At 44.6% G+C, this 12,274-nt stretch overlaps 1 protein-coding gene across 1 annotated transcript; it reads left to right on the forward strand.

The window, feature by feature from the left end:
• The first annotated feature begins 10,090 nt into the window (after positions 1 to 10,090).
• Positions 10,091 to 10,756, forward strand: LOC141041379 (uncharacterized). Its single transcript, XM_073507529.1, has one exon. It carries the CDS (start codon positions 10,091 to 10,093, stop codon positions 10,754 to 10,756), a length of 666 nt encoding a protein of 221 aa, XP_073363630.1.
• The last annotated feature ends 1,518 nt before the right edge of the window (positions 10,757 to 12,274 follow it).

Raw genomic sequence — 12,274 nt, forward strand, 5'->3', positions numbered from 1 at the left:
GATCCCGAAGGGAGGAGGGGGAGATCGAGGGGGACTGGATTTTTCAGCGAGGGAGGAGATCGGGAGGACTAACCTGACGCCGTGTAGCTGCTGTGGTTCGCTCTGTTGACGCCGTCATGACGCCGGCAGCACAGATGAACAGAGACGAGAGCTCAGATCCAATCGCCCATGAAGACGCCGTGATTTGGTCTACAATTATATATTCGTGGGTTGTTATGAAGGTATTTAGCGGGAAGCTAATTTTTTGGTGGGAACAAAGACGCTAATTTGGGACTTTTAGCGGGAGGATAAAAAATATTGGCGCAAATAACAGTACACCTAAATTAGGTGGTGGGAAAGTAATTCTTTTTGTTTTAAAAAAGTAATTATTTTTGGAGGAAATTTTCCAGATTGTAAATATATTTCGAGATGGAGGGAATACTAATATTTATTAGTAAAAAGTTATATCATGGTGAAAAAAACACCAAATCTGAGAATTGTTAAGGGGCGATTCGACGCCCTCCCCTGTAACGTTCTCGTCGTTGATATTTGTATAGTCGTCGTCATTTCAGAAAGTCAATTAACGAAAGAAAAAGAGTTTCCCTGTTTATATTGTAAAACAACCATCACATACATCGAAGCAACCGATACAAATGAATGCCACACACACACCCAAAGCAAGATACACGAATGCCGGGCACCGACAAACAACCTCAACGACTACCAAGCACCTATAAGATGTGCAAAAAAGGGATTTGCTTAGAGCCGACGGAGACCACCAGCACGAGGAGCGATCATCTTGGAAGATGTGCAACGGACATGCCGGACCGAGGTCTCCAAGACGATGCCTCCAGGAAGGACACGACCACGAACGTCGCTACCGTCCGATCCGAAGATCAAGTTTTCACCCGAAGTAAGATAGAAGGAGTGGGAGGAACACGACGTCCACGGATGCCTTCACCGTCAACTAGTGGACGGACTGGGTAGGTTATACTCTTGTCTCAAAACATAAGTACTGAGGGGATGGGTTGATGAGACAGTCGATCTACGTTAGTCTCGATCTTTAGATGGGATGATCTCATCATCTTTCATTACCGGACAATCCGTCGAGGGTTTGTCCACGCCAGAGTTGGTCCAACATAATTATGTCGCTTTTGTTCAAATGATAAGCATAGAGATTCAACTATGTAAATATAACAACCCTGCATCGCGACGCCTTTGCCTGTCGGATCCGTCCTACATCGGATCCACACGCAAGGGGGCGAACGAGCCCTGCCGCCGCCGCCGCTGGCCGGGCTTCACCTAGTCACACCCTCTAACGGCGGTAGCGGAGGGGAGGAGTGGGAGGCGGCTAGAGATCTCTCCCGTCACCTGCGAGGGCGACTCGGGAGGGTCCTCCACGCCACAGTAGGTCCAACATAATCATGTTGCTCTTGTTTTAACGAAAATAATAGAGATTCAACTATGTCAATTATCAACCAAACAAATTTAATTTTGAGATTTACTTATTGGCATATCACACATTTGTTTAAAAAAATGTATTCAGATGAGGCCAACACCTTGTCTCTTCTTTATGTATTCACTAGCAAACATGTCCGTGCGTTGCAACGGGAGGAAACAAATCATCCCTCGTGCACACACCGATGACATAAACAAATCTCTTAAAATATTTCACGGTGCCTAGTTTCCGCTATCCCTTTATGCCTCTATTGTCGTTACTCCTCAGTGATGCCCAATAATTATTGCATTAGGATGAAAATAGCAAAATACATGTTAGTCCTCAACCTCTTCCAGACGCCCGTCCTCATATAGCCACCCCTCTGGTCCCCCGTGACAAACCTAGCCACCTTGGGTTTCTAGCTTCTTCTCAGGCAAGGAGAAGGTCAAGGCCCCCGCAGCCCCTTCGCGCCCCCCCCCCCCCCCGCCTTGGCCGGCGTCTTCCCGCCCGCCTGGGCAGCAGATAAGCGTCCCAGTGCACCAGGCGAGGTGGCACTGGGAGCATCGCATCCCTCCATGAAAGCGAGGAGGAAGAGCGGCGCAAGGCGGAGGAAGAGGAGGAGGCGTACCAGGCGCGCCTGTCGGAGGACGGAGAGCTCGGGAATGGAGCGCACGGTCTTGGAAGCTTTCGACGGAGCCGTGACCGAAGTCGACCCGGTCGTCGAGGGTGACCCGATGATCGGAGGCGACGTTAGTAATCACATGGGTGGTGTAGGACGTTGATACGTGTCGATTGTTGGCCGACATATGCTACCTACACTACTTAAGTAGGCAAAATTATGCAACCAAATTACTATATAAATATCAGTTTAATTTAAAAAAAGGTAAAAATAATGAGATCATTTGGATTTGTGGTTTAAAAGTTGCAGATAATCAAAGTTTGGTCAATAGAATTACTATCTTCTTTCAAACAGAAAAAGAAGGCCACGTCAATCACATATTTCAGTAATTTTATTTTTTGCATGAACATATTTCAGTAATATACGCTATCCGACCTTAAAAAAATATACGGCAGAAGAGGTCACGCACTCCACCAGACAGCGTGTCTGGTCACCCGGGCGATCGAAGCACGCAAGTGGCGCGACCCACCAGAGGAGGGGATCGAAGGAAAGAAAAAAAAAGGGGGCGACTTCCTTTCTCTCGCCCCTAAAAAAAACATCGAAGCCAGAACAGAGAGACAGGGGAGACACCAGATCGAACCAAGAAAAGAGAAAGGGGAGAGATCGGATCGAACGAAGAGGGAGGTGAGAAGAGGGTTTCGGGAGGCTGGCGGCGGCGGCCTCTCCTCCCTGACGGTGCGCTTCACCAGACAGGGAGGCGGGGGAGCTTGAATGCTCGGGGCCCCTCCCTACCCCCCCTGACCGACGACCGCCGCTGCTCCTCTCGAACACCGACGACCGCCGCTGCTCCTCTTCACCACGCTGCCGATCTTCCCAAGGATCCTCTTCTGCTTCTCTTCTTCAAGGATCACGCACAAGACCTCAAGCCTTTCACGCAGAAGATCTTTTCTAGTTGTAAATCTCTGAAACTCTGTACTGTTTTGCTTTGATCTGCATATGACGCTGTGAATCGTTGCATGGACATGGGTTAATTGGTGAAAAATTACTGTGAGAATACTCAGTATGCTACCCAGTGATCTTGATTTCCTGTATGAGTAGTTATGAGCGGCTGAATCCTTTTTCACTTGCTAGTACTTGGCTGTGTGTTTGATTAATCAGAATAGTACCAAAAAGACGGTCCTATTTCTGAACTTCTGAATTTCTGTTTCTCTCTGAATTTCTGTTTTTGCATGATCTAGCCAACTACGAAACTGAACTTATTCACCCTCATGTCACATATACTACCATGTGACAGTAATACTATTTCTTCTTCCATCAACCAAATTTTGCTTTACAATGTATAGATAAATGTTTGCTTTACCATGTGACAGTAATACTGGTATGTATGTATCCCTGTTGTCTTGTCTTGTAATGCAGCTAGTGATGCTATTGAATGTAATGCAGCTACTAAAGCAGCTGTTATGTTTGTTTAATATGACTGGCTTTACGGAGACAAGGCAAAAATGACACGAGATAAGAGCTGGATGGAGAGGGAAAGAGATTCTGTTGAGTGGCAAACTGGCATGAAGGATTTCTTGAATTTTGCCTTCGATGGTGCTCACCCAGACTCAACAGTCCCATGCCCATGTAGGAGATGTCTTAATATTGTTCCGAAAAAGAAAAAGGATGTTCATACTGACTTGCTGTTCAATGGGATGGATCCAACCTACACTCACTAGATATACCATGGTGAACAATCGGATGAGGGAAGCATGTCTGAAGATTCTGATAATGAAGACGCTGTAGATGATGGTGCTGGGGTATGTGACATGCTCAATACTCTCATAAGGGGCACAAACATGCAAAACAATGCAAACATTGGTGAAGGTGCGGGATACATTCATGTGGATGCTTCCAGCGGTGATGAAAGGAACCAGGAGCCAAATGCAACAGCCAAGGTCTTCTTCGAACTATTGAAAGAGGCAAAAAAAGAGTTGTACCCAGGTTGCAAGGATTTCACGAAGCTATCTTTCATTGTGAAGCTTTACCAAATCAAGTGCGTGTCTGGGATGACCAATAGAGCATGTGACTTAGTTCTGCAGATGTTCACACAGGTGTTGCCAAAGGGTCACTGCATTCCTACTAATCTTGCTAAAGTAAGGAAGGTGATCCGAGATCTTGGGCTGGACTACAAGAAGATACACGCGTGCGTTAATAATTGTGTGCTATTCCGTAATGAACATGCCGATGCAGAAGAATGCCCTGTCTGTCATGCGTCTCGATGGAAATCTACTCCTGCTAGTGACGAAGACAATGCATCAAGTCATAAATCAAAGAAGCCAGTGCCACAGAAAGTTCTAAGGTATTTCCCACTCATTCCAAGACTGCAAAGGCTGTACATGACAGAACATATGTCATCACATATGAAATGGCATAAGGAGGGTTGGGTGGATGATGGCGCAATGAGGCATCCTGCAGATTCCAAGGCCTGGAAGCATTTTGATAAGAAATATTATAAGAAATTCTCAAAAGATGCTCGCAGTGTTCGGCTTGGCCTTGCTTCGGATGGATTCAACCCCTTTGGGCTCATGAGTATATCACACAGTATATGGCCTGTCATTCTTATTCCATATAACTTGCCACCTTGGATGTGTATGAAACAACAAAATTGGATTATGTCAATGATTATACCAGGACCAAAGTCACCAGGAAATAACATAGACATGTACTTGCAGCCCTTGATTGATGAACTGAATGTTCTATGGGAGGATGGTGCTGAGACATATGATGCTGCAACTAAAAAAATTTCCAGATGTATGCATGCTTGTTGTGGACCATCAATGACTACCCAGCTTACGCAATGCTGAGTGGTTGGAGCACAAAAGGCAAGCTAGCATGCCCGTATTGCCACAAACATACAGATTTTTTATGGCTCAAGTATGGTCGAAAGCATTGCTACATGGGACACCGACGTTTTCTGCCCAGGACCCACAAATGGCTTCGAAACAAGTGTTTGTTCAACAACAAGGCAGATAATAGAGAAGCTCCAGTGGCACTCACAGGTGAACAAGTTGTGCAGGAACTTGATAGCATTCAGCATGCACCATTTGGACGGTCAAATAAGAGAAAGCGTCTGGAAAGTAATTGTTGGCATAATTGGCGGAAGAAAAGTGTATTTTTCCAGCTCCCATATTGGAAGCACTTGCTCGTTAGGCACAATTTGGATGTTATGCACATTGAGAAGAACATTTGTGACAGCATTATGGGGACTTTGCTTGAGCTGGATAAGAAATCAAAGGATGGTGTGAAGGCTCGTCTTGATTTACAGGACCTGAAAATTAGGAAGGACCAGCATCCAAAGCCTGGTAAGCATAAGTATGACATAAAGAAAGGTTGCTATACTTTAAAAAAGGAAGAAAAGATAATGCTCCTCAAGTTTCTGCAGAGCATTAAGATGCCTGATGGCTATGCTTCACACATTAAGCGATGTGTAGTCCTCGATCAGTGCAAGATTAGCGGACTCAAAACTCATGACTGTCATGTTATATTTCAGAAACTTCTTCCTATTGCATTGCGCAAGCTTTTGCCAGAGAATGTTGTTAACCCATTGCTTCAGTTGAGTAAATTCTTTTCTGATTTATGCTCCAAGGAGTTAAGGGATGAAGATTTGGAGAGGTTGAGCAAAACAATTCCAGAAACTCTATGTCAGCTTGAGATGATCTTTCCACCAGCATTCTTTGATATTATGATCCATCTCCCAATTCATCTTGCTGAAGAGGCCCGATTGGGAGGGCCTGTCTTGTACAGATGGATGTATCCAATTGAGCGATACTTGCGTACGCTCAAAGGATATGTGCATAACAAGACTCAACCAGAAGGTTCTATTGCAGAGGGGTACATACTTGAAGAGTGCATGACTTTTTGTAGTCGATTCGTTGATGGAATGCCTACCAAGCTAAGTCAGTCCGAACGTCATGAAGACGGAGGTACAGATCAACCACCAACAGGGATTAGCATAATGAGTACAGTTGATTACTCCAAGAAAGGTTTTGTTTGTGAATCATTGTCTTTGGCTGAGATTAATCAAATGAGGCATTTCATAATAACAAACTGTGAGGAAACCGCGCCATGGATTGAGTTAGGATACTTATGTATTTATTTCACATCATGATATGCTTTAATACTTTACTGTTCAACTAACAATCATTTCTCTTTGAAGTGAACATCTTGAGGAGCTCACAAGGAACAATTCTCCTAATCCTAAAAAGCAGCACAAGGAAGAGTTTGTTGGTTGGTTTGAGAGACGGGTAATTTTCTTTTGCATTTTCACTAATGTTCCTTGTAATAACGTACCAATGTTGTACAATACACTCACACATATTCTGTTCCATGAAACAGGTCACAGAACTCCACAATGATGGGAAGGTCAGCAATCTTATTTATGCACTAGCTAAAGGACCTGATCACCTAGCTCGGGTATACAATCGTACAGTTCTGAATGGATATTTCTTTCGGAATTCCTATATAGAGCAGGACTTGAGTACCCAGAATAGTGGCGTCATAGTCAAGGGCGATGCAAACACAGGCAATATTGATTATTACGGGGTGATCAAGAAAATCATATTTCTTGACTTTCCTCCTGATAAGGAGGTTGTTCTATTCCAGTGTGACTGGTTTGATGTGCCTCCTGCCAACAGAACTGAGAGTAAGGGGTATAAGAAGGACAAATATGGAATTATTGACCTTGACACTACTCTACACCAATTCCAGGGAGACCCTTACATTCTAGGCCTCCAAGCTCAACAGGTTTTCTATGTGAGAGATGTGAAGAACCCTGATTGGGCATCTGTTATTAAAATGAATCCACGCAATTTGTTTGCTCCTTCTGTTTTAAATAGTGTAGGCCTTGATGAAGCTGTTGAAGCCGATGAAGGTGGTGAGGCAGATGTACTGGATGTTGTCGATGCAGAAATTATAGTGCCAAAAATTACAGTACCTGAAGAGATCACTAGTTGGTGCAGGAATGATGACGAAGGATCCAGCATTGATGTTTCAGTCATAGAAAATATAAAACCTATTGAGTTTGAAGATGTCCAATTCGAATCTGATGATGATACGGATGATGATGAGGCTTATGTAAATGATGGCCATGTTGCTCCTTTGGGACAAGAAGAATTGGATGATGACCAAGGGTTCTTTGTATAGTTTTTAATCTCTTGGTAAGGTGCTTTTCACATGTTTAAGCCATGAGTATAAGTTCCTGAACTGTTATGATGGTTACCTGCGAGAAATATCTCTCCTAAAGTTTAATCTGATATGAAACAGGTTGAAACAAGGCATGCCTGCATAGTGTCATATGTTGTGGCAAATGGGAACAAGAGCTAGTGCCCAACACTAACAATTTGGTGATGAAGAGAAGAGAAGAGTAGTTGTTGTTCTTTTAGTGTTGTTGCTATTTTCCTTTTGACAGTGATGCTATGTACACACTGTTGCTATGAACTTATGGTCTTTTAGTGTTGTTGCCATTTTCACTACTTTGCCTTGAACTTATGGTCTTTTCTGTGAACAATCTATACAAGTATAGCTGCTGAAACTTATGTGCTACCATTTTGAAACATTTGTTATATATCTCGCTGAGATGGTTTGTTATATCCTACTAAAATCTTCTGTCATATGTCCTTGTATATATCTTGATGTAGTGTTGTTGATCTGGTGATGAATTCTTGCTGAAAATTAGTCTGGGATACAGCTGTTATGCTGCTCAATTGGTGGCTGAAGAGCTGTTCAAATGAAGCCTGGGAGTGTTTAAAAATAGCTAGTATGCAGCCTTGCACAATTTCTGTACTTAACACATAATTTTATATTGAATCTCCTTTTTTAGTAACAGCACACATAAATACATCACATCCAGCAAGATACAGAAAAATTAGGAAGAGAATGTGTGGTGCTCAGTTCTCACGACTCACCTTTGTGAGAAGGGCACTGAGCTTGCCGTCTTTCGGGTGCCGAGCACGACCTTGCTACCAGAGGAGATCAGTAGGGTGAGTGGAGGAGACCCTGGCGGTGCAAGAAACCCTAAAGTGAAGGGCGTCCACAAGTGTGCAACGCTTTGCACGCGCGTAAGCGAGCATTCCTCCAAGTTGTGGTACCACCGATGTCCACTTTGCAAGATATGTGACTAAAATGCAACTTAGGTGCAAGTTGTGGTACCTAATGTGTTAATACCTCTGTAAACTAGTACGCCCCTTTAATCGGATCCTGCAAAAAAGTATAATAAATAAAGGAAAAAATTGGGAGCACGGTAGAGAATATCGTTGCAATATTCTGCTCCTTTTTGGCAACACTAGAGGATTGTTGCATTATGCTGTACGTATTACCATGGATGCTCAATTTGTCGCAATATGTAATAGTTATTGCAACGCAACGAAGGTGAGGCAAAAAGTCACCCTATTACAACCAATACATGCTTTGTTGCAATATTATCTGTGACTAGCACCACATGTCAGAGGTGTTGCAATAGTATCTATGTACTTTGATGCAATACCTAGCCGTTATTGCAACAAGATGACCAATTCACGCAACGGGACAGGACTGTCGCAATATCACTACCATATTACAACAACGATGCAGCTTGTGGCAATACATGGCTTCTATTGCAACAAAACGAGTACTTAGCGCGATGAAACGAAATTGTGGCAATATGTAGATCCTATTACCACGAACTGGAATTTTGTGGTAATATAGCATTTTATTGCAACAAAATATAGTTGTAGTAATAATTTTTGTTGCAATAGACCAGAATCCTTGTAGTGACGTGCTAGCATCACGATCCTTCGCGTCCGTACCTCCCATAGAATCACGTCCGTGCCTTACGGCCAGCTTCCGACGTATCAGCCCTATGAAGATTTCCTTCCTTCTTAATATGGGAGGTGACTACCGCAGAGGCATAGGCTCCATCCTACACCTCCGTGCCTCGACAAGTACGACGACCGTGCTTGTAACTGTGAAGCGTATAGGACACCTTAGGGACGACCTTGCAACTATTTCAGACATGACCGTGCCTGTTCCGTCGACACATTCATGCCTCTCACATTTAATTGAAAAACATTCCGGAAAAACAGTAACGTACGCCTGTTGTCAATCCTCACGTCACGTACATTTGACGTACATTCCTTCGTCACACAAGTAATAGCCGTGCCTCTGCCACAGAACATATAAGTGAAAAAGATTCTTCCTACACTTGTAAAACCCGGGATGCCCTGGATAAATGTCGAATCCCACCTTGCGGTAAAACCACGGAGGCCGGTGCTTCTCAGAAACACATCTGTGGCTTTTTGCGCATGTAGTTGAGTGCACGGCTATTTGTTCATGCCCGTGCCTCACGTAGCACCATAGCACGAATTGACGTCCGTGGAATCACGTAGCTTCATCACCGTGCCTCACGTAGCATTGTATCTGTGCCTCTTGTTGCGCCTCTCATTGTATGAGTGCTTCTTGCAGCTGCATGTCCACGCCTCTCGTTGCTTGTCGTTCTTTCTGTCCATCTGGTAGCGTCAGTTGCAACACGGACACACAACAGTGCCTCTGAAGAAACACAGCACTGCTCCTCCCAGCGAATGTATCAAGAAAACAATTGCCACTCCCAGTGAATGTACCACGCCCGTGTGTCTGAGAGTTAAACCAGCCACTTCAAGCATGCTTCTCTTGGTCACAGACTTGTGCCTCTACATACTGCCCCTGCATGCCTCACTAGATAAATTGTAAAATTTAACATTTGACAGCAAACTACGCAAGACAACGATCATCTCCACGACTTGCTGGAGATACAACGCTTGTTAAAAACATAACTGCTGATTTTATTTTTATTTTTTATAAAGAAAAACCACGATCAAAAACCCATGATGTGCACAACCGCATCGACAGTGAGATCGTGCACTCCTTTGCAGCTTCCTCGCCTTTAAATTTAGACTTTCGCCGCGGCCTTCTCACACACAAACAACAGAAATCGCCATTGCGCTCCGACTCATCATTCCCCACGAAATACCAGGTTGCAGGAGGACCAACTGCTCTAGGCCATGGGATTCACCAGGGAATTCAAGGAGGTGCAGGTCCACCGCAACTCCAAGTTGCACGTGATCCACACCAACGACTTGCACAAGGCGGCGACAACCATTGAGCAGTACGAGCGACACCTCCAGTTCGAGCACCACAAGATCGTCGGAGTTGATGTGAAGTACACCAACGACCATGGCGAAGATCAGAAACCCGCCCTCGTCCAGCTCTCCGTCGGCAAAGATCATCCGGTGCTACTCTTCCAACTGAGCGCGGCCGACAAGAACTGCACCAAGTTCGACAACTTCCTCGCCGACCCTAGGTACACGTTTGTTGGCTTCTCCATCGACGGCGACATAGAGATGCTCGGCCGCGTCGGATTGCAGATCGCCCACTTCGTCGACATCCAGAAAGAATGGAGGGTGCCTACAGCTACCAAGCCTCTGGACTCCCTTGGGGACGGCTCAGTCATCCTTGTCCACGACGTAGAGCTCACCAACGCAGAGCACCAGCGCTGGGCGCGCATGCCCCTGTCCATGAGGCACATCGAGTACGCGGCAAAGGACGCTTATGCTGCGTACGAGATATGGAGCCGCCTCACCATCATCCAAGAAGGGCTTCGCCGGGCAAAACTCGACAAGGAGCAGACCAGGAAGCGCGCTAGGTCCTGTGGCGACTACGACTACTGAAGCAGGTGGTCCCTGCCAACAAAAGTATCTAGAACATTGCTCACGCCATTCTCGATTTCTCATTAGATTTGCTTTCTGTCAAGACTGTCGTTTGCTTGTTATAAATTTAGGTTTGCTTGTGTCGCAGTTGACCTTTTAGATTGCTTGCAGTTTACATGTCTTTTGCACAAGTTTATTTCCAGTGCTCCACATAGGCACTTATGTGCCTATGTGCTTCTGATACCAAGGGGACCGTGCGTAACTTGGCTTCACGTTGTTTTACGCAACATTCTAGACGTCAACCAAAAGATTCACCTTCTATCTGATAAGTTCATTAATGAGGCCTAATGCCTTCGAAAACACATGGGGCTCATTGTCCATGCCCCCCGCAATGAAAACGTGTGAGTGAAAGCTTCTTTAAAGTAGAGGCACACCTTCACGTCCTTGCATCACGATCCTTTTGCGCCCGTACCTCCCTTAGAATCACGTCCATGCCTCCAGTTCGTTACGTGCGTGCCTCTACGTCGGGTAAAACCGTACCTCTGTCGTGCGTAACATGTTAAGAAAGTTGCTAACAACAAAAACATCAGCAAACCGAGCATTACATCCACCCAAGTGGCACTAAACGTGACGTCATCGAAAACGCAGAGGTCACCTTCCGACGTATCGGTTCTGAATATGGGACGTGACTATCACAGAGGCAAAGGCTCCATCCTTCACCTCCGTGCCTCGACAAGAACGATGATCGTGCTTGTAACAGTCAAGTGTATACATGATACATTAAGGAGACATTAGGGACCACCTTGCACCTATTTCATACGTGACCGTGCCCGTTCCGTCGGCACATTCATGCCTCTCACAAAAGTAATAACCGTGCCTCTGCCACACAACATATAACTGAAAACCAATTCTTTCTACACTTATAAGACCCGGAATGTCCTGGATAAATGTCGAATCCCATCTTGCGGCAAAACCATGCAAGACGGTGCTTCTCAAAAGCACATCTGTGACTTTTTTGCGCATGTTGTTGAATGCCTCTCTAGAATCTAACCATGTTGAAACCATATTCAAATCTAACCACACTGAAATCTCTAGAATCAAATATGTGCCCCAGTTGAGACGTTTATTTTGTACTTGAAACTGCAATCTATTAAAAACAATACAGTGTGAACATACGCCTTTCGACCCAAATATGGTACTGGAAACTGCAATTTGTAATAAAACATACACCTTCCGTCACAAATTAATTGGCTCAACCTTGTACTAACCAGTACAATGTGAATTGTACTGCCTGGTATGAAGTTACGGAAAAGTTGACACATTTATTTTGGGACGGGGTAGTACTACTACTTAAGAACAAAACACGATTGCTTGACATGCAAAACCAAACTATCTCCATTCTGACATCGATGATTGCTTGACATTGTTCAGCCTTTACAGGCATACAAAATATGGAAAGCATAAAAACCATGGAAAAGCAAACATCTACCAACAAAACTACACTACTCCCCGTCGTCGGAGATGTCCACTATCTCCATT

This window comes from Aegilops tauschii, chromosome 2, assembly GCF_002575655.3.
Source record: "Aegilops tauschii subsp. strangulata cultivar AL8/78 chromosome 2, Aet v6.0, whole genome shotgun sequence".
Lineage (NCBI taxonomy): Eukaryota > Viridiplantae > Streptophyta > Magnoliopsida > Poales > Poaceae > Aegilops > Aegilops tauschii.